This window comes from Pongo pygmaeus, chromosome 19, assembly GCF_028885625.2.
Source record: "Pongo pygmaeus isolate AG05252 chromosome 19, NHGRI_mPonPyg2-v2.0_pri, whole genome shotgun sequence".
NCBI lineage: Eukaryota > Metazoa > Chordata > Mammalia > Primates > Hominidae > Pongo > Pongo pygmaeus.
This window is the reverse complement of record NC_072392.2, coordinates 98473071-98491156: the sequence shown is the minus strand read 5'-3', so window position 1 is coordinate 98491156 and position 18086 is coordinate 98473071. Positions and strand designations below refer to the sequence as shown.

General features: G+C 53.2%; 1 protein-coding gene across 13 annotated transcripts in view; it reads right to left on the bottom strand.

Moving 5' to 3' along the window:
• Positions 1–17217, bottom strand: part of CARD14 (caspase recruitment domain family member 14) — a 35408-nt gene extending 18191 nt beyond the window's left edge. For 12 of the 13 annotated variants that reach the window (XR_008495058.2, XM_054457828.2, XM_054457829.2 and 9 more), the window contains exons 1-9: positions 17070–17198; positions 11342–11572; positions 10210–10347; positions 8634–8959; positions 4620–4787; positions 3291–3410; positions 2253–2378; positions 1680–1829; positions 505–621 (exon numbers count right to left, since the gene is read on the bottom strand). Coding sequence is in view for 12 of the 13 variants with exons in the window: in XM_054457828.2 (XP_054313803.2) it covers positions 505–621; positions 1680–1829; positions 2253–2378; positions 3291–3410; positions 4620–4787; positions 8634–8959; positions 10210–10347; positions 11342–11552 (1356 nt within the window). In the remaining variant the exon portion in view is untranslated. Of the gene's footprint in view, positions 1–504; positions 622–1679; positions 1830–2252; positions 2379–3290; positions 3411–4619; positions 4788–8633; positions 8960–10209; positions 10348–11341; positions 11573–17069 lie in introns of all 13 variants that reach the window. The other variant, XM_054457832.2, reaches the window with a different exon arrangement.
• Positions 17218–18086: the final 869 nt, after the last annotated feature.

The window sequence follows — 18086 nt, the reverse complement described above, 5'->3', positions numbered from 1 at the left end:
CTTTGACTTTGGACTTCTGGGCTCCAGGACTGTGACAGAATCAACCTCTGATGTTTAAAACTCTTGCAATAGGGCCAGGTGCGGTGGCTCATGCCTGTAATCCCAGCACTTTGGAAGGCTGAGGCCGGCAGATCATTTGAGGTCAGGAGTTCAAGACCAGCCTGGCCAACATGTTGAAACCCTGTCTCTACTAAAAATACAAAAATTAGCTGGGTGTGGAGGCAGGTTTCTGTAATCCAGCTACTTGGGTGGCTGAGGCAAGAGAATCGCTTGAACCTGGGAGGTGGAGTTTGCAGTGAGCCGAGATCACATCACTGCACTCCAGCCTGGGTGACAGAGGAGACTCTGTCTCAAAAAATAGAACAAAATAAAACTCTCACAATCGCACCAACCTCTTCCCTGTGGGGACAGGGTGGAAGGAGGCCCACTTTCGTCCTGACAGAGGAGCCCCTGGGCTGGCCCAGAGGGTCAAGGCAGTGAGGGAGGCGGGAGGAGCAGCCATACCTCTGTGGAGCTGACGAGGCTGCAGTCACTGTCGTCTCTGGGGCAGATGGCGTGCATCCGCACCAGCCGCTGCTTCTCCCGTGGACAGGGCTCCCTGGTCCTGGCTTCCTGCTTGAGCTGCCAAAGACAGGCCAGACAGGCTGGTTAGTTCAGGAAAGGTTCCGCTTTGAGGCCCGTGGAGTTTCTACCAGGTCAGCACCACCCATTTCACCCTCCCCAGCAGTTTCCTTTCGTCAGCTTCCAGGGAAAACAATTGTGTCCTTGTCCTCCGAGCCCATCACAGGATCACAGACGCTGCCAATCAACGAGACTGAAAGAAACCAGCTGGACACACAGCATTTCATTTCTTTTAGAATATGTGTGATTTACTAGTTCTGCGAATAATGTATAACACACACACATACATACACACCCAGAAAATTGGAGGAAGGGAAGCAGAACCAGTTACAGAAGGAAATAAAATCCACCCGTCATCTGACACTCAGAATGAGCACAGCCTGCGTGTTGGTGCTTGCCCCGGGAGGGTTTTTCTCTACGTGCACACGTGTGTTTCCACCGTCGATGTGGGATGCTTGCCGTGCAGGGGGTGAGGAAGGAAGGGCCGGGTGGGTTCTGCATGCGGAGGGAGGAGCTCCTTTGCCTCCCCGGGGGCCTGGAGCTGGGGCTGCCTGCCAGCCCAGAAGGAGAGGCTTTCTAAGAATTCTGGCTTTCTGGGAACATGCTCCCTCCGTTACATGTAGGTCTGTCTTTCCACTCTCAGACGCTGGGCTTTTAAGCATTTCAGGAACACAGCATCTACACTGCAAATGGCTGCCTGTGGACAGCTTCAAACGCCGCCTGCCACATCCATCACCACACTCGACAGGTTCCAGAACCTTCTGCTAAGCTCCCCATTCTGTGATATGGAAGCAGACTCTACTTGTCTACTGGGCACCTTCGAGGTTTCAATGTCTACTGGGCACCTTCGAGGTTTCACGGCACCATCCACGCATGGGAGCTAGTGTGTCGGTCAACACAGTGACACTGCGCCATCTCTGCAGGTGCCGCGTGTGGCCCAGCCTGGGACCCTGCCTGTCCTCCCAGTGCCTCCATGGGCCACCCTGGAGCCCAGCTGTGTCCCGCTGTCCCCGCAGCCCCTGCCTGGCCTCCAGCTCGGGTCAGCCGGGAACACTCACCACACCCGGAGGCTCTGCCTGCAGCTGGCGGAGCTGTGTGCGCAGCTCGCAGACCTGGTCCGTCAGCTCGAACACCTGCCTGCGGAGGGAGTCCTTCTCCACCAGGCTCTGGGAAATCTCCCTCTGAGCACTGTCCCTTGCGGAGTATGCCTGTGGGCCAAGACGGGAGTAAGGAGGCCGTGCCGTCACCACCAGGGAGCCTCAGCTAGAGAAGGAGAGATCTGTTTCTAGCCTGCGCTCATCTGACATCCACTAAATGGCCCACGGTGAGCTATGCAAACTTAAGATTCATTTCAATTCATGTTCACATGTGCAGTTTTGATAAAACCCAATATTTGGGGTGCACTTTCTCAGTGTCATGTTCCAGGAATAAGAGCAAGAAGGATGATAGAGACAGCGTGTGGACAACAGGCCTGGGGGAGTGAAGTAACTTCGTGTGGACCGAGGAGAGAGACCCTGAAATCTGGGACCAGCTGCCATCAAGGACAGGGAGCCACGAGACTGTCCCCGGAACCAGCCCTCACCTGGGGAAGCAAGCGTGGGGTGGTGGGGTGGGCCCGGCCTCTCAGGTACCTGGTCTCGCTCCTTCTGCAGCTCACACACCTGGGCCTGCAGCGCGTTCACCTTCTCCCTGTAGAGCTGGCAGGCCATCTTACTCTTCTGGAACTGCAGCAGGGTCTGTTCCTTCTCTTCCCAGTACTGGACAGAGTGGGACACATGGACTGTGGAGCTCAGCAGCTCTGAGGGTCTGGGCTTAGAAGGGGGTCAGGGAACCCAGGGGTGGAGGGAGGGAGGGAGACAGTTCTAGGGATGAAATAAGGTCAGTTCTCACTCGTCTTTCTCTCTCTTTTTTTTTTTTTTTTTTTTTTTTTGAGACAGAGACTCGCTGCGATGCCAAGGCTGGAGTGCAATGGTGCGATCTTGGCTCACTGCAACCTCTGCTTTCCAGGTTCAAGCGATTCTCGTGCCTCAGTCTCCTTAGTAGCTGGGATTACAGGCACACACCACCAGGCCCAGCTAATTTTTGTATTTTTAGTAGAGACAGGGTTTCACTATATTGGCCAGGCTGGTCTGGAACTCCTGACCTCAAGTAATCTGCCCGCCTCGGCCTTCCAAAGTGCTGATTACACGCGTGGGCCACCATGCCTGGCCTCGCTCGTCTCTTAAGTGCTAGATTTCAAGGCACATCTAGAAAGTTGCTTAGGCTGATTATATCTGAATTAAAACAATGAGTGGATGTTGCATGCCTAGCTGTGTTTTGCTTTTTTAATGTCCCAGAAAAACAATTCCCCCTCCCTGTCCTCTTCTCTTCTACCATCTCCTTTCCTCCCTGTTCCCTCCTCACCTAAGTCCCTGGCTCTCCCTGGGGCCCGGGCCCTGAAATCCCCTGCGTTTGAATCACGCATCTGCCTGACCATGGTCTTAGCTGTGGGGTGCGAGTCGGTCTCAGGGTGGCGCTGACAAAGGAACAGATGAACAGGCTGACAGATTCATTCAGCAACATTATGTGAGCTCGGTGTGGATGAAGGAACCTGGCTTCCCCACAGACCTGTCCGCACCCCTGAGACAAGCCCCAGGAGGGTCACAAGAGAGGAGGGGGTCACACGGCACCTGCTCTCGCTGCTTTTCAGCGGCCACGGCCCGTTCCCGCAGCGAGTGGATGCGCTCCACCAGCTCCTGTCGGCTCCCCCGCGCCTCGTCCAGGCTCTGCTCCAGAATGTCCTTCTCCACCTGGGGCACAGAGAGGTCAGCTTGGGGTGCTGGCTTCCCCAGAGGCCTGCCCTAGGCAAGCAGAATCCCGAGAAGACGGCGGCAACTGCATGGTCAGGTGTATGGATGGATGCAGTCTTACTACTGTACGCTGGGCAGGAGAGAAGCCACGGAAAAGCCACCCATCACGCCTGGAAAAAGTGCAGATTCATGGCCAAGGAGAAGGAACACAGGAAGCTGGCAACCTCTGAGGACACCAATTCCTCCTTTTACCAGGTCAGCCTTCTCCTTCAACAGATCTACCGGCAGTTTCACAGCGAGGGAGAAACCAGCAGACAGGTCATTCCCTTCTGACACTCACTTCCCAGGAAGGAGCTTATAAACAGGGACACAATCCAGGCTGCAAGATGGCCAGTGCCCTGGGCCCAGTGAATGCTTATGGAAGGAATATCTCAATAAATACCAATCTACTGAGAGGGGACGAGGAGGAGATGCCAAGGGTCATTGCTCACTCCCTGCTCCGCTTCAGAGCCCCCCTCTCTCCAGTGCACCTGAGGCCCAGAGGGCAGAGTCTTTCCAGGCAGAAAGGTTTCTTTCCCCCATCCTTAACGCGAATCCCATGCTTTACAATTGGCCAAGTCCACTCCAAAACACAATCACTGCAGTAAACCCACCAAGTGGGGCATTGTGATGCACCTCCAGCGGCTTTTATTTTTATTTTTTTGAGACAGAGTCTCCCTCTGTCACCCAGGCTGGAGTGCAGTGGCGTGATCTCAGCTCCCTGCAGCCTGAAACTCCCAGGGTCAAGTGATCCTCCCACCTCAGCCTCCCGAGTAGCTGGGACCACAGGTGTGCACCACCATGCTTGGCTACTTTTTGTATTTTTTGTAGAGATGGGGTCTCGCCATGTTGCCCAGGCTGGTCTTGAACTCCTGAGCTCAAGCTATCTGCCCATCTCGGCCTCCCAAGTGCTGGGATTACAGGAATGAGCCACTGTGCCCAGTTCCAGCTTTTAATTCTGTTCCAGCAGCTTTTAATTCTGCCAATTTTGGGGTCTGGGGAACAGCAGGAAGGAAGGAGGTAAAGAGAAAGTGGGTGAGATGAGTCACTAAATTTCATCTCCTGTTCTTAGCCTCACCTTAATTAAACCACCTGTCAGAAACTCCACAGCCTGGGGGCCAAGCCCCCAAAGCAGGAGGCTGCTCTTTGCTGGGGGGGACCGGAACCTACCAGGCTGAAAGTCAGCGAACGCAGTTTCTCATTCTCCTCCTTCAGGCGGTTCAGCTCCTCGTCCCCGGACTCCTGGTCGCTGGCTGTCCTCAGGGACCGCTCTTGCAATTCCAGCTCGCAGGAGGAAACCATGTTGGCTCGCTGCAGCTCCTGCTTCAGTAGATACAGCTGTGCGGCAGGGAGGCGACAGGAAGGGCAATGAAAACAGCTTCTCCCCTGACCAGGAGCTGGGGGCATTTCTCACCCTTCCTCGCAATGATGCTTTTAGTGCTCAGGAGGCTTCCTGCCTTGAGACTGAAAAACCCACGGAAGGGTTCACCTAATGAATAGTCCCAAATATTCAACTGGGGCTGGGAGGACAGAGGCCTTTCAGCTCTGCTTTATAGATGAGGCACCGTGGTTGAACTACATCCAGGGTTAGGGTCCCAGGAACAGACCAAAAGGCCTTGATAACCAACTCCTGGATCTCTACAGCTGAGCAGCCGGCAGTGATGGCCAGCATGCTCCCCGGCTTTTCTGCTTGTCCATATTCTGCTAAATACATCAAGAAAGGGAATTTGGAGTCATGGAAATCAGTAAGAAGTAAGAGAGAGGAAAGTCAGGTCAGATGGGGTAGACGTGCCTGGGAACGCGGGACCGGGCTATTCAGACAGCAAAGCTCCTGTGTTGACTTGCAATCTGTGTGCAGGGCCCTGGCCTTCCAGGGACTATCCCACCAGGTTCTGCTGGCCTCCTTCCTCTGGACAGCAGCCCAAGAGAAACTTGGAGCTCGAGCCATGGGCCCGGACTCTTCCTGTCCTGGGTGTGGCAGCCCTGGGGAGGTAGGACTTTCCCCGTGAGGCAAGCCCGGGAAGTCTGCACGTCGGGGTGGGTGCTGGTGCTCACCCCTGGGCTGTGGCCAAGAAGGACCTTTTTCCACCTGGACTTTCCCCTCCCGACACCCGGTTACACATTCTCAAGTCGCAAGTTCCCAGCTCCTGCAATGGTCCAGCTGGGCTGGGCATGTCACAGTCTACAGATTCAAAAAGTAAAATCAAGTCAGAGCTGGAAGGGAACAGGAAAACATGAGACTGAAAGTGAACCAGAACAAATGAACCGAATTCTATTTCCAACAGACGCCATAACCACAACAAAGAGAGAGACAGACAGACAAGGACAGAGAGAGTGAAGATACAGTGACTCACAAACACAGTGTTTGATTACAAACCCTCAGCCTTGAGCAAGATTGGGTGGTGGGGGGAGGTGAATTACAAACAAATCTGGCACTCATCTTAGTGGGGCTGTTAATGGCAGTGGTATGGGCAGAGTGATTCTGAAACAATTTGAGATGTGCTGCAGGACTGAGCACGGGTCTGAACGTGCTGGTGACGCTGGGAGCAGGGTTCCCCCTGGGGAAGGAGCACACACATATGGAACAGGAGAAGGCAAGAAAAAGCCGCAGGGCATGGGTTGGAATTAAAGGTATGGGTGAGAACCCATGATTTCTGAAGTATGCACGTGAACTATATGTATGCTTCCATGCATAGGAGTATGTGTGTGTACACAGACAAGTATGTATGTGCATATGTGTATGTATATGTCCATACGTGTGTGTGTGTTTCCTAGCTCTGTCCCCTGAAAGGGCTGAGAAGCAAAGACACCCCAGTAGTGATGGGCATACCTATGCCCAGATCTTGTTCTCTAAAAGGAGGCAGGAGGCCGGGCGTGGTGGCTCATGCCTGTAATCCCAGCACTTTGGGAGACCAAGGTGGGCAGATCGCCTGAGGTCAGGAGTTTGAGAGCAGCCTGGCCAACATGGCAAAACCCCGTCTCTACTAAAAATATGAAAAATTAGCCAGGTGTGGTGGTGCGCGCCTATAATCCCAGCTGCTCGGGAGGCTGAGGCAGGAGAATTGCTTGAACCCGGGAGATGGAGATTGCAGTGGGCTGAGATGGCGCCATTGCACTCCAGCTTGGGTGGCAGAGTGAGACTCCGTCTCAAAAAAAAAACCAAAAAATAAAAATAAAAAAAAAGAAAGTGGGGCCCTCAGAGAATGGGCTGAGCCTGGATTTGGGGTAGGCCGGGTACAAGATGACCCTGGAATATCTTGTGAGGCCAGAAAAGAAGTTGGTGCTCCAAAAACAAGGGACCCGTCTCAGGACACGGAGCTGGTTGAAGGGCTCCATTGGTCACATCTAGGTCCATTTGAGACCAAAATCATTAAGGACAGTGAGAGGTCAGACCCCTGCAGAGTAGGAACCCATGAACTGCACCAAGAACAGAGTCAGCCACGGGAGAAGGCAAGGCAAAGGCCGCGAGCAGCAGCAAAGTGGAGCACTGGCACGGTCGTCATTCACGGCTCCCGGGGTAGGGGCCAGCTCCCGCCAGAGTCACCACAGCTACATCCTGGGAAATGTCCACCAGGAGCAGGGTGCTTGCTGGTCTCAGCACCCCACACCCGAGATGCTTATCAGTTGCAGGGAAGAAAAGAAAGAGCCATTCTGCAGTAGAGCAACTGGGCTGCACCTTGACAAATGGTGGATGGTGACATCCCCTGTGAGGGGTGACAGGACCTTGAGAGCCCTCGAGGGGATGCCCTGAGTCAGGCCAGCACCGCCTGTGCAGGGTCCCGGCCAAAGAACATCATTTCTGTCTACACGTGGAGGACACAAGACCAACCCCGAATGAGAGGTCGTCTATCATCAAAGGGAAGGGTTGGGGGCTTTAAAGAGGGCCACCTCGTAACAGACAAAGAAAGGCTGTGGGCTGTTCCCAAATGAAGGCGGCTAAAGAGAGGAACAGCAGAACACAGGGCCCGACCCTGGGCTGGGGGGAGGGCTGTGAAGGAGTCACTGGGACAGATGACAAAACCGGAACACAGGCGGATTGGATAAAAACAGGGCATCCGTACCAAAAAGACTGAAGTTGAGAGCTGCACTGTGGCTATGTGGGACATGTGCTTATTTTCAGGAAGTAGACATTGAAGGGTTTGGCAGGGGTAAAGGGCCACGAGAGAATAAAAGAACAAATGATAAAGCAAGGGTAGGTGGGTATTCTTTGTACTATTTTTATTTGTGTGATTTAAAAATATATATTTGGAATTATTTCTGAATAAGAAGTAAAAAATGAAAAACAAACCACAGTCACGATGAAAGGCAAAGCGCTGGCCAGTGCAGGGGCTCACACCTGTAATCTCAGCACTTTGGGAGGCCGAGGTGGGAGGATCGCTTGAGCCCAAGAGTTCGAGACCAGCCTGGGCAACATAGTGAGAACACCATCTCAAAACAATTTTTTTTTAATTAGCTGGGTATGGTGGCACAATCTGTAGTCCCAGCTACTCGGGAGGCTGGGGATCATTTGAGCTCAGGAGTTTAAGGCTGCAGTGAGCTAGGATTGTACCACTGCACTCCGGCCTTGGTGACAGAGCCAAACACTGTCTCTAAAAAATTAAAAATAATAGTAATAATAATAAAGGTAAAAAGCAAATGCCAAAATGACAAGGAGTGCACATCCTCAATATTTTGAGAAGCCGTACCAATCAGTCAGATCATCATCCCCAAAGAAAAGTGAGTGAAACACACTGAGTTTCAGAGGCCTCACTTAAGAACCCTCCTGCCCTCCCCGCCTGAGTCCAGGACCAGCTGAGAAGGACAAAGGAGGATGACAGAGACCGACTATCCCATGTCACTGCCGCAGCTGAGCAGTGGGACATAGGCGACTCTACAAATATGCAGCCCAGAGTGTCCAGACCTGCCCAGGCGTTGGCAGGAGAGGCAGTTCACAGGCAAGCCAGCTACGGGCAGCTACTGGTAGAGGCACGCCTCACCGCCACGCAGGCTACACAGGGGGCCTGGGTGGCCTCCTGGGGATGGTAAGGATCAGCTTTCCGGAGGGGTCTCAGCCAAGGCTCTCGGGGCAGGGAAGTGTTAGACAAGGAAGAGGGGAAAGGAGTTCCAGGCAGATGGACCAGCTAGTACAAAGGCCTGGGGGCAGACAGCAGCAGAGTCGCGCTGGGGTGCAGGGTGTCCCCCTACCTCCTCCTGCAGGCTGCGACAGCGTGAGGTGGCCAGCTCCTTCTCCTGCAGCGCGTTGCTGTAGTGCAGAGAGAGGCTGAGCATCTCGTCCTTCAGCCTCAGCACCTCATGGAAATGTGCGCTCACCTCACGCTTCATGCGGCTGTGGTCAGCCTCCAGCTGGTGCAGGCCCTCGGCACGGGTCTCGGCCAGGCCCAGGCGCTCCTGCAGCTGCTGGCACCGCCGCAGCAGCACCTCCTTCTGCCCCTTCTCCTGGGTCAGCTCCTCCTGCAGGCTGCCAATCGCCCCAGCCAGGCACTCGGTCAGCTTGGATGTCTCCATGAGACCTGTGGGCAGATGGGCAGGCGGGCAAGTGAGCAGGTAGGGAGGTGATAGGTGGGCAGATGACAGGTGAGCATGTGGGTGCGTGAGCATGTGGGCGGGTGAGCAGCTGAGCATGTGGGCAGGTGGGCATGTGGCAGGTGTGCAGGTGCACAGGTGGGCCGGTGGGCATGTGGCAGGTGTGCAGGTGCACAGGTGGGCCGGTGGGCATGTGGCAGGTGTGCAGGTGCACAGGTGGGCCGGTGGGCATGTGGCAGGTGTGCAGGTGCACAGGTGGGCCGGTGGGCATGTGGCAGGTGTGCAGGTGCACAGGTGGGCCGGTGGGCATGTGGCAGGTGTGCAGGTGCACAGGTGGGCCGGTGGGCCGAGGCATTACTCCCATGCCCCCGCAGCCTTGCCCAGACTCCCCAGCAGGCCCCCAGCTTTAACCTGCTGGTCTCCTTAAAAGCTCCTGGGCCTCAAGCAGACTTGGTCTTTTGGTTGAATAAACAGCGTGACTCCCAATTTTGGCACGAGGTTTACCCACTCTGACCTTCCCCGTGAGACCCCACTGTTCAGACTTAATGACCCTCCTCAGTAGCTGAGATGCACTCAGTGCTAACTCATTTTAACGTTATCCCGAGAAGAAGATTAAAAAAGAATACGAATTCGCGTACTAGAACTCTAAAGAACATAAATGCACACTGTGCGGGAACACAGGGAAAATGGTCTATTCTCCACTGTTTTGGGTCATGTGAGTCCTGCTCCTTTCAATACCTAAATCTTTCAACAGCTCCTCCAGGGAAGCCTAGAATTACTCCCTGAAGGAAAATGGTGAGCACTGCACAGAAGGCTCCACGGCCCTGTACCCTCCGGCCGGGGCCACTCTGTCACCTCCTAAGAGCTGAGGCTGGGCTGTTCTGGCCCCTCCAGCAAAGCCGCAAGGTTAAAGGTGGACTCCAGGAGACACTCCGTTGCCCTTTGCTTGTGTCTCTCCAAGCAGATTCTCCCCACCCCACCCCTCAGGGGTCTCCTTTTGGCACTGGGTAATTAAGGACCGACCCTTTAGAGTCAAGGCCCAGGGGCTGCTTATCCTACCCACCCCCAATACAGGGAGGGGGTTCCTCACCCTCAGAGTGCTGGGGCTGGGACAGGAACTGCAGCCTGGAGGGAAGGGGGAGAAGGGCAAATCGGCAGGTAAGCGGGGCACCTGGGATTACCAGGAGCCTGAGGTTTCTAGAAGTGCCTGCCAAACTGTCAAAGTCGGAGCTCTCACCGCTAAAGTTGCTGAAGTCAACATCAGGCTGCAGCCCGGTGACCAGGTTATAGACATCAGGGTTGTGGAACTTCAGGCTCTCCAGGAAGGCGATGGCCCCGTTCTTCCCTCGAGTCTTCAGCAAATCCAGCAAGTGCCCTTGGGAGGCAGAACCATCTGTTAGCTACCAAGGGGGCTGGGCTCCCTGGCTGGCTTCCCCACCGGGGAGAGGCCTGGGGCTAGGAAACCCCCGGCACATCTAAGAATCTGGAGGTGAAAGTAGTTTTCCGGGATCTGCCAGGTGGAAGCCGCCGTCACTGCTCTCACAGGCTCCCTTTTACCCACATGACCTCAGTCAGACTCGAGAAGGGCAAAGCTGGTATTTATTGAGCAACTACTGCAACCCCAGTGCTCTGGCGAGTGAGGGGGGACCGGGACGGGGTGAGGAGGTGGGTCCCTGCTTGCAAGCACCTCCCTGGCAAGCTGGCGGGTGATGCAGACACAGGGTCCCACCACAGTGCTGTCAGCTTTGGAGCCGCGCACAGAAAGCAGAGTGGCACCCCGGGGCTGCGGGGGATAAGTCTCAGGGAGCCTCGGGGCCTTCCACGCCCAGGGCCCAGAGCCCATCTCTCTCAGCCAGAATGACTAGCGTGCATTAATCTCTCCTGTGTTTGGGGTTCATACGCCAACATGCATGAACATTATCATGTTGACAGCTACCCCTACTGCCTGTTTTCTGTGGCCCCAGCTTTGCAGTGAGTATTTTATAAACAGTAACGCATTTGCTTCTCCTAACAACCTTATACGGTAAAGCCATTACCATCCCCATTTTTTAATGAATAAACACGGCTAGTCGGACCATCAGAATGGACTCCAAAGACAGCTGTAGTGGTGTGAATGGTGGTTCCCCCTCAAAGACATGTCCACCTGGAACCTGTCCAGGTGACATTTTTTGGGAAAAGGGCCTTTGCAGATGTAAGTTAATGATTTCAAGATCAGATCATCCTGGTTATCCAGGTGGGCCCTAAATGCAACAGCAAGTGTTTTTATAAGAGACGGGACGAGAAGAGACCCCCTGAAGACAGAGGCAGACAGTGGAGCCATGTGGGTCTCCGGAAGCTGGAAGAGGTGGGGAAGAGGGAGCCGCGCTCACCGGCCCGCATGGCGCTGTTGGTGAGCCGGGGGCTGTGCAGCACCTCCTCCTCGTCCAGCTGGCACAGCACCTTGGCCTGGCGCAGGTAGGGCGTGAGGCGGCTGGGGCAGACGCAGCGCACGATCCTGTGACGGTGGTTCTCCATCATCTCCCACAGCGTCTCCTCATCCAGCGCCGTGAGCGCGGAGTCCTTGCGGCACAGTTCCCCCATGGCTGGGCGCTGGGAGGACCCTAGGAAGGGCGGCCATGGCGATGGAGGTGTCAGGGAAGCAGGAGCCCAGGAGAGCCAGGGTGACACCATTTTAAAATCAACTCCATCATAAAATTAGCAAGGCACACTCTTTGCCAGTCAGAACCCACAGTCCTGAGATGTTTACGGCAGAGGAAGCAGCTTGGTAACGCCTGCAAGGACAAACTCCCACAACGACAAAATATCCAGACGCCGATCACAGGACGAGACCAGCTTTTAAGATGATTATACTCATGGCAGGGCGCGGTGGCTCACGCCTGTAATCCCAACACTTTGGGAGCCCGAGGCAGGCGGATCACGAGGTCAGGAGATCGAGACCATCCTGGCTAACCCGGTGAAACCCCATCTCTACTAAAAATACAAAAAATTAGCCGGGTGTGGTGGCAGGCGCCTGTAGCCCCAGCTACTTGGGAGGCTGAGGCAGGAGAATCATTTGAACCCAGGAGGCGGAGCTTGCAGTGAGCTGAGATTGCGCCACTGCACTCTAGCCGAGACTGCACTCCAGTGCAAGACTCCATCTTTGATGTACTTACACACTGAAATGAAATAGGTAACTTTCTATTTTTCCTTTTGAGACAGGGTCTCGCTCTGTTGCACAGGCTGGAGTGCAGTGGCACCATCACAGCTCACTCAGCTTTGACCTCCCTGGGCTCAAGTGATCCTCCTGCCTCAGCCTCCTGAGTAGCTGGGACTACAAGTGTGGGCCAGCTAATTTTTGTATTTTTGTATTTTTTGTAGAGATGGGGTCTTGCTTTGTTGGCCAGGCTGGTTTTGAATGCCTGGGCTCAAGTGATCTGCCCACCTCGGCCTCCCAAAGTGTTGGGATTACAGGTGTGAGCCACTGTGCCCAGCCAAGGATAACTTTCTTTAAATCAACAAAGTACTAAATGTTGTCATGCTGTCAGCCCACCCACATGCAGATATAACTTAGCTTTTACGTAGACAAGACCCCTATATAAGAAGAGTTTAAAACAAAGCTGGCATGTTCCTCCTCTTGCTTCCTGAGGCTGCCCTTGTCTGTAACTGAGTGACCTTCAATAAACTCTCTCTTCTCACTGCACTCTGCCACTCTCCTTGAATTCCTCCCTGTGAGAGATCCAAGAATCCTCTCTTGGGGTCTAGATCAAAACTCCTTTTGCTGGGCGTGGTGGCTCATGTCTGTAATCCCAGCACTTTGGAAGGCCAAAGCAGGTGGATCACCTGAGGTCAGGAGCTCAAGACCAGCCTGACCAATATGGTAAAACCCCATCTCTGCTAAAAATACAAAAAAAAAATAGCTGAGTGTGGTGGCGGGTGCCTGTAGTCCCAGCAACTTGGGAGGCTGAGACAGGAGAATGGCTTGAACCTGGAAGGTGAAGGTTGCAGTGAGCCGAGATTGCGCCACTGCACTCCAGCCTGGGTGACAGAGTGGGACTCTGTCTCAAACAAACAAACAAACAAATAAATAAACAAAGAAACAAAACCCTTTTACCAGCAACGGAATTAACGAAATGGCTTCTGGGGCCAGGGAGGATTTTTCATTCAAACTCTCTCTCCCTGCGTGGCTAGTAGAGAAGGAGATGACGAATCCAGCCAAGATGACAAGAAGCCCTGAGTCCACACTCTGCTTCCCGCCCCAGCCCGGGTGTCTATGGCCGGTGGGGTGGGAGGTTGTGGGGGGATCTTCATCTTAAGGGTGGGTGTCAGAGCAATTCCTCTCCCTGGAGGAGGGCAAGAGGAAATGGGCGTCATCTGGTTTTGGCAGACTGGACTTGCAATTTGCCTTTAAAACACAGAAAGCTGCTCCTGGCTTGGGGAATTGATTTCCCCAGTGCAGGTGACATTAAAAACCAGACCACTGGCCAGAAGCAGTGGCTCACGCCTGTAATCCCAGCACTTTGGGAGGCTGAGGTGGGTGGACCACCTGAGGTCAGGAGTTCGAGACCAGCCTGACCAACATGGTGAAACCTCGTCTCTATTAAAAATACAAAAATCAGCCGGGCATGGTGGCATGCACCTGTAGTCCCAGCTACTTGGGAGGCTGGGAATTGCTTGAACCCAGGAGGTGGAGGCTGCAGTGAACTGAGGTCGCTCCACTGCACTCCAGCCTGGGCGACAGAGCGAGACTCCATCTCAAACAAACAAAAAAACAAACAAACAAACAAAAGCCAGACCACTCCTCTCATTGCATCTAGAACCTGCATTCTCAACGGGGGTGAAACAGCCTCCAATGGGTGAAAATTCTTGCTCTTCTATGTATAAAGCACCGATACATGGTATGTCTATGATATTAATATTTCATGAGAGGATGATTAGGGAAAAGGTGTCTAAAAAGCTCCTTAGCGGGTGATAATGAATAAAAGGTTGAGAAACTGCTCTAAAATAAACTCAAGGGTTTTGACTCGGGGTCCAACAACCCAGCAGCCACAGGCAGTGCTCATGGCCTACTTGGGAGGAGCCAGGAAGCAGGCGGGAATTAGGGAATTAGGGTCAGGGAGTGTTTTTGCAGCAACGATGCTTGCAGGCAAAGGACACTGCTCTTCCTTGCTGAGGCAGACACCTGTTATTCTTCAGCATGGAGGTAACGCCCCTGGTGGACCCTGCTTTCTGGTCAGAAGGCAAAGTGGGCTGACATTCCCCCTCCTTCTTTCTGGTGGCTGTAATGTCCAGGTGAGAGCACCTGCCCAGGACTCTGAATCTGGGCTGCAGGGACAGGGGGAGGAGCGCAGGGCCTCTGTGCGGAGAAGGCAGGGCACAGTATGGATGTTTATTACACAGAGGGTTTGGGGAAGCTGTCATCAGTTTGCAAACTGATTAGGAAGCCTGAAAGACCTCCTATCCCCTCTATAGGACATCCTTGCTTCAGTGGTGTTGGAATGACTTTGACGGTCTTTGCCATTCTGGTTTCTCCCACTGTGTAAGGTTGAGCGCCATGGCCCCACCTGCTCTACCACAATCCTAAGCAATAAAGTCACTAATTCACACTTTGTTGCGTCAGTTACAGCTTTTTCTAAAAAATTAAAGTAAATAAATACATCTTTTTTTTTTTTTTTTTTAGAAATTCATCTAAAATAATGGTAGTAGGCTAGGCGTATTGGCTCACGCCTATAATCCCAGCACTTTGAGAGGCGAACGGGGAAGGATTGCTCAAGCCTAGGGGTTCGAGACCAGCCTGGCAAATATGGTGAAACCCTGTCTCTACTAAAAATACAAAAATTAGCCAGGCATGGTGGTATGCACCTGCAATCCCAGCTACTCAGGAGGCTGAGGCAGGAGGATCACTTAAGCCTGGGATACAGAGGTTGTGGTGAGCTGAGATTGTGCCACTGCACTCCAGCCTGGGTGACAGAGGGAGACCCTGTCCCAGTAAACAAACACACAAACAAACAAACAAACAAATAACAGTAGGGGTGCTGCACTTTGGAAATGCTGCTTTATATGTTCTTTATGAAAGGTAATTTTCATTGGAAGCAAGACTGTTGGCTTCTCTAGAGCCGAGATCATGCCACTGCACTCCGGCCTGGGCAACAGAGACTCTGTCTAAAAAAACAAAAAAAGTTCCCGTTGTTTTCAGCTACCCAGCAGGTGGTCCCTTGTTTGCAGCGGCCCAGGACAGTGACACAGAGGACTGCGCAGAGCACTCCACGTGAGGGAAATGTGCTGGGGAGTGACACTGGGCACAAGTGCCTCGCAGAAGACACTTCAGGGTAGTAGCCTGCATGGCTCGGCTGCGGGGGGTGTGGGCTTACAAAGGTGGTGAGGCAGACAGAGGGTGGACAGGTCCCCGAAAGGGCTGAGCTGCAGCTGGTCTGGGGCCGCCACCAGGGCTGATGTCCCAAGCCCAGTTCTGTCTGGACAGGATACATGAAGCAGGTCGCCGTTACAGCCCGGAACGCCTGCTCTTCAAGGGACATGGCTAGTGCAGACTCTAAGAGTTGTTGGAGGTCCTCAGCAGTCACCTGCCCAGCCTCCCGTCCCAGCAAGAGGCCCAGGTGCTCTAGCTTTGGAGATGAGCTGTGTCCCCCACCGTGCCCCTGCCTGAGCCCCTATCTGGCATCAACATAAGGCCATTAGCCCATGAATCCATCTAAATAATTTCAAAATGTTTTAAAACTGTGCACTGTTTCCAGCATATAAAAAAATCCTGCAAATAACAAATATCCACGTACCCACCGTGTGGATTCAACCATCTTGACATTCTGCACTTCAGGTTTCTTTTTAAGGAAAAGCGAGGCAGATGGCGCCTTTTTGTTCTCTTCAGTCCCTCTTCCCTCCCTCTCTGGCCAGATATTCTAAAAATCATTTTAAAATGAATTTTTTTTTGAGGTAGGGTCTCACTCTGTTGCCCAGGCTGGAATGCAGTGGCGTGATCGTGGCTCACTGCAGCTTTGAGCTCCCAGACCCAAGCCATCCTCCCATCTCAGCCTCTCAAGTAGGTGAGACCGCAGGCATGTGCCACCATGCCTGGCTTATTTTTTAATTTTTGTAGAGATGGAATCTCCCTATGTTGCCCAGAATGGTCTCGAACTCCTGGACTCAGGTGATCTGTCTACCTTAGCCTCTGAAAGTGCTGGGATTATAGCTCAGCCTAAAAATGATATTTAAAAAATCATTTCCTACAAGTGGAAGTGTGTATAAACAGTACATAGCATCTTCGAATGATACTTCATGCAGACAGCAGCTTTACATCAACTGTGCCTTCAGTGTTAGCTGGAACTTCACAGAAACTATCGTTCTGTGCAAGGCTGCATGGCTTCTGAGGTTTCTCATACTGATACATGCAGCTTGAACATGCACAGTCCTTTAAACTGTGCACTGGATTCAATGATATGAAGAACCACAGTGGACTTATGCTCCCGTGGGAGGATATCAGCTTGTGCCTAATTTTTCTCCACTGCTCACAGAGCTGCAGCCACCGCCTTTGTTAATCTCCTGGGCACAGGTGGGAGCAATTCCTCACAGACCCATGAATTCCTGTGACTTGATTCTTTTCATTTGGAATGAGAGGCTGGACCACTGGAGACAGATGCCTCTTGCAGGGATCTGTATGCTAAAAAATACTTGAAAATCAGAGCAAATCACCACCTGTCATCTAAAAAATGGAAAATGGGCCGGGTGCAGTGGCTCATGCCTGTAATCCCAGCACTTTGGGAGGCCAAGGCGGGCGGATCACCTGAGGTCAGGAGTTTGAGACTAGCCTGACCAACATGGCGGAACTCCGTCTCTACTAAAAATACAAAAATTAGCCAGGCATGGTGACGGGCGCCTGTAGTCCCAGCTACTTGAGAAGCTGAGGCAGGAGAATCGCTTGAACCTGGGAGGCGGAGGTTGCAGTAAGCCGAGATTGCATCATTGCACTCCAGCCTGGGTGACAGAGTGAGACTCCGTCTCAAAAATTAAAAGATAAAAATAAAACATGGAAAATGATCGTTGGAGAGTCATGTGTGCAGGAGCAGCACCACAAGCCATCCGAGGAGCCGGGTCTCCAGAAGTACTCACCAAGGGTCTCAGGTTCGCTTTTGCAGGAGCTCCGTGCCGCGGGGTGGGGTCCACAGTCCCCGCAGTGTCTCCAAAGCCCAGTGTGGTGCTGGCTGCCTCCGTTCTCTGCGGGCTGCTGCGTGGGACGGAGCTGGGCAGAAGGAAGAGCCTGAAGCCAAAGCAGCACCAGGTGAACTGACGGTGATTTCAAGCCATGTGACCCGTTCCAAAACTCAAAGTTCGGTCACAACAACCGCAAGCGGCAGGGAAAAGACATCAAACTCGGATCCGGGAAATAACTCGAAGGACCTTTGACCCCTGTGGTTTTCCCAGTAACTATTGAAGCTTCCTTAGTGCTTGGAAGCAGACATCTAGAATGGACCTTGGCTTTGAACCCTAGACTACCAAGGAGAGTTGACAGGCGCAGTAGTTATCCAAAGCAGCCACAGGCCTGTCTGGGGCTCCCCACAGGGCCAGGCCACTCATACCCTTCTGCTGAGTCTCCTTGCCTGGAAGGAAGAACAGCTGGAGAGGACAGCGACGGACCCAGAGGCCGAGGCTGGCAGGTGAGGAGGAGAGGAGAACCAGCTGAGGGCAGCTCTGCCTCAATCCTTCTGATCTCAGTCCTGTTTCTCACTGGAACAGGTGATTGAGGCTTGCGAGTCAGGGTGTCACTGATTGTGGCCCCCCAAAAGAATGCTGAAGTCTTGACCCCCAGTACCTGTAAATAGGACCTCATGTGGGAATAAGTCTCTGCCAACGTAATCAAGTTGAGGTCATTAGGGTGGGCCCTAGTCCAGGGATGGGTGTCCTTATAACAAGAGGAGAAGGGCTGGGTGCAGTGGCTCATGCCTGTAATCCCACACTTTGAAAGGCCAAGGCGGGCAGATTGTTTGAGCTCAGGAGTTTGAGACCAGCCTGGGCAACACAGTGAGACCTTGTCTCTGCTAAAATCTGCTAAAAAAAAATTTTTTTTTTTTGAGACATAGTCTTGCTCTTGTCTCCCAGGCTGGAGTGCAATGGCACAATCTTGTCTCA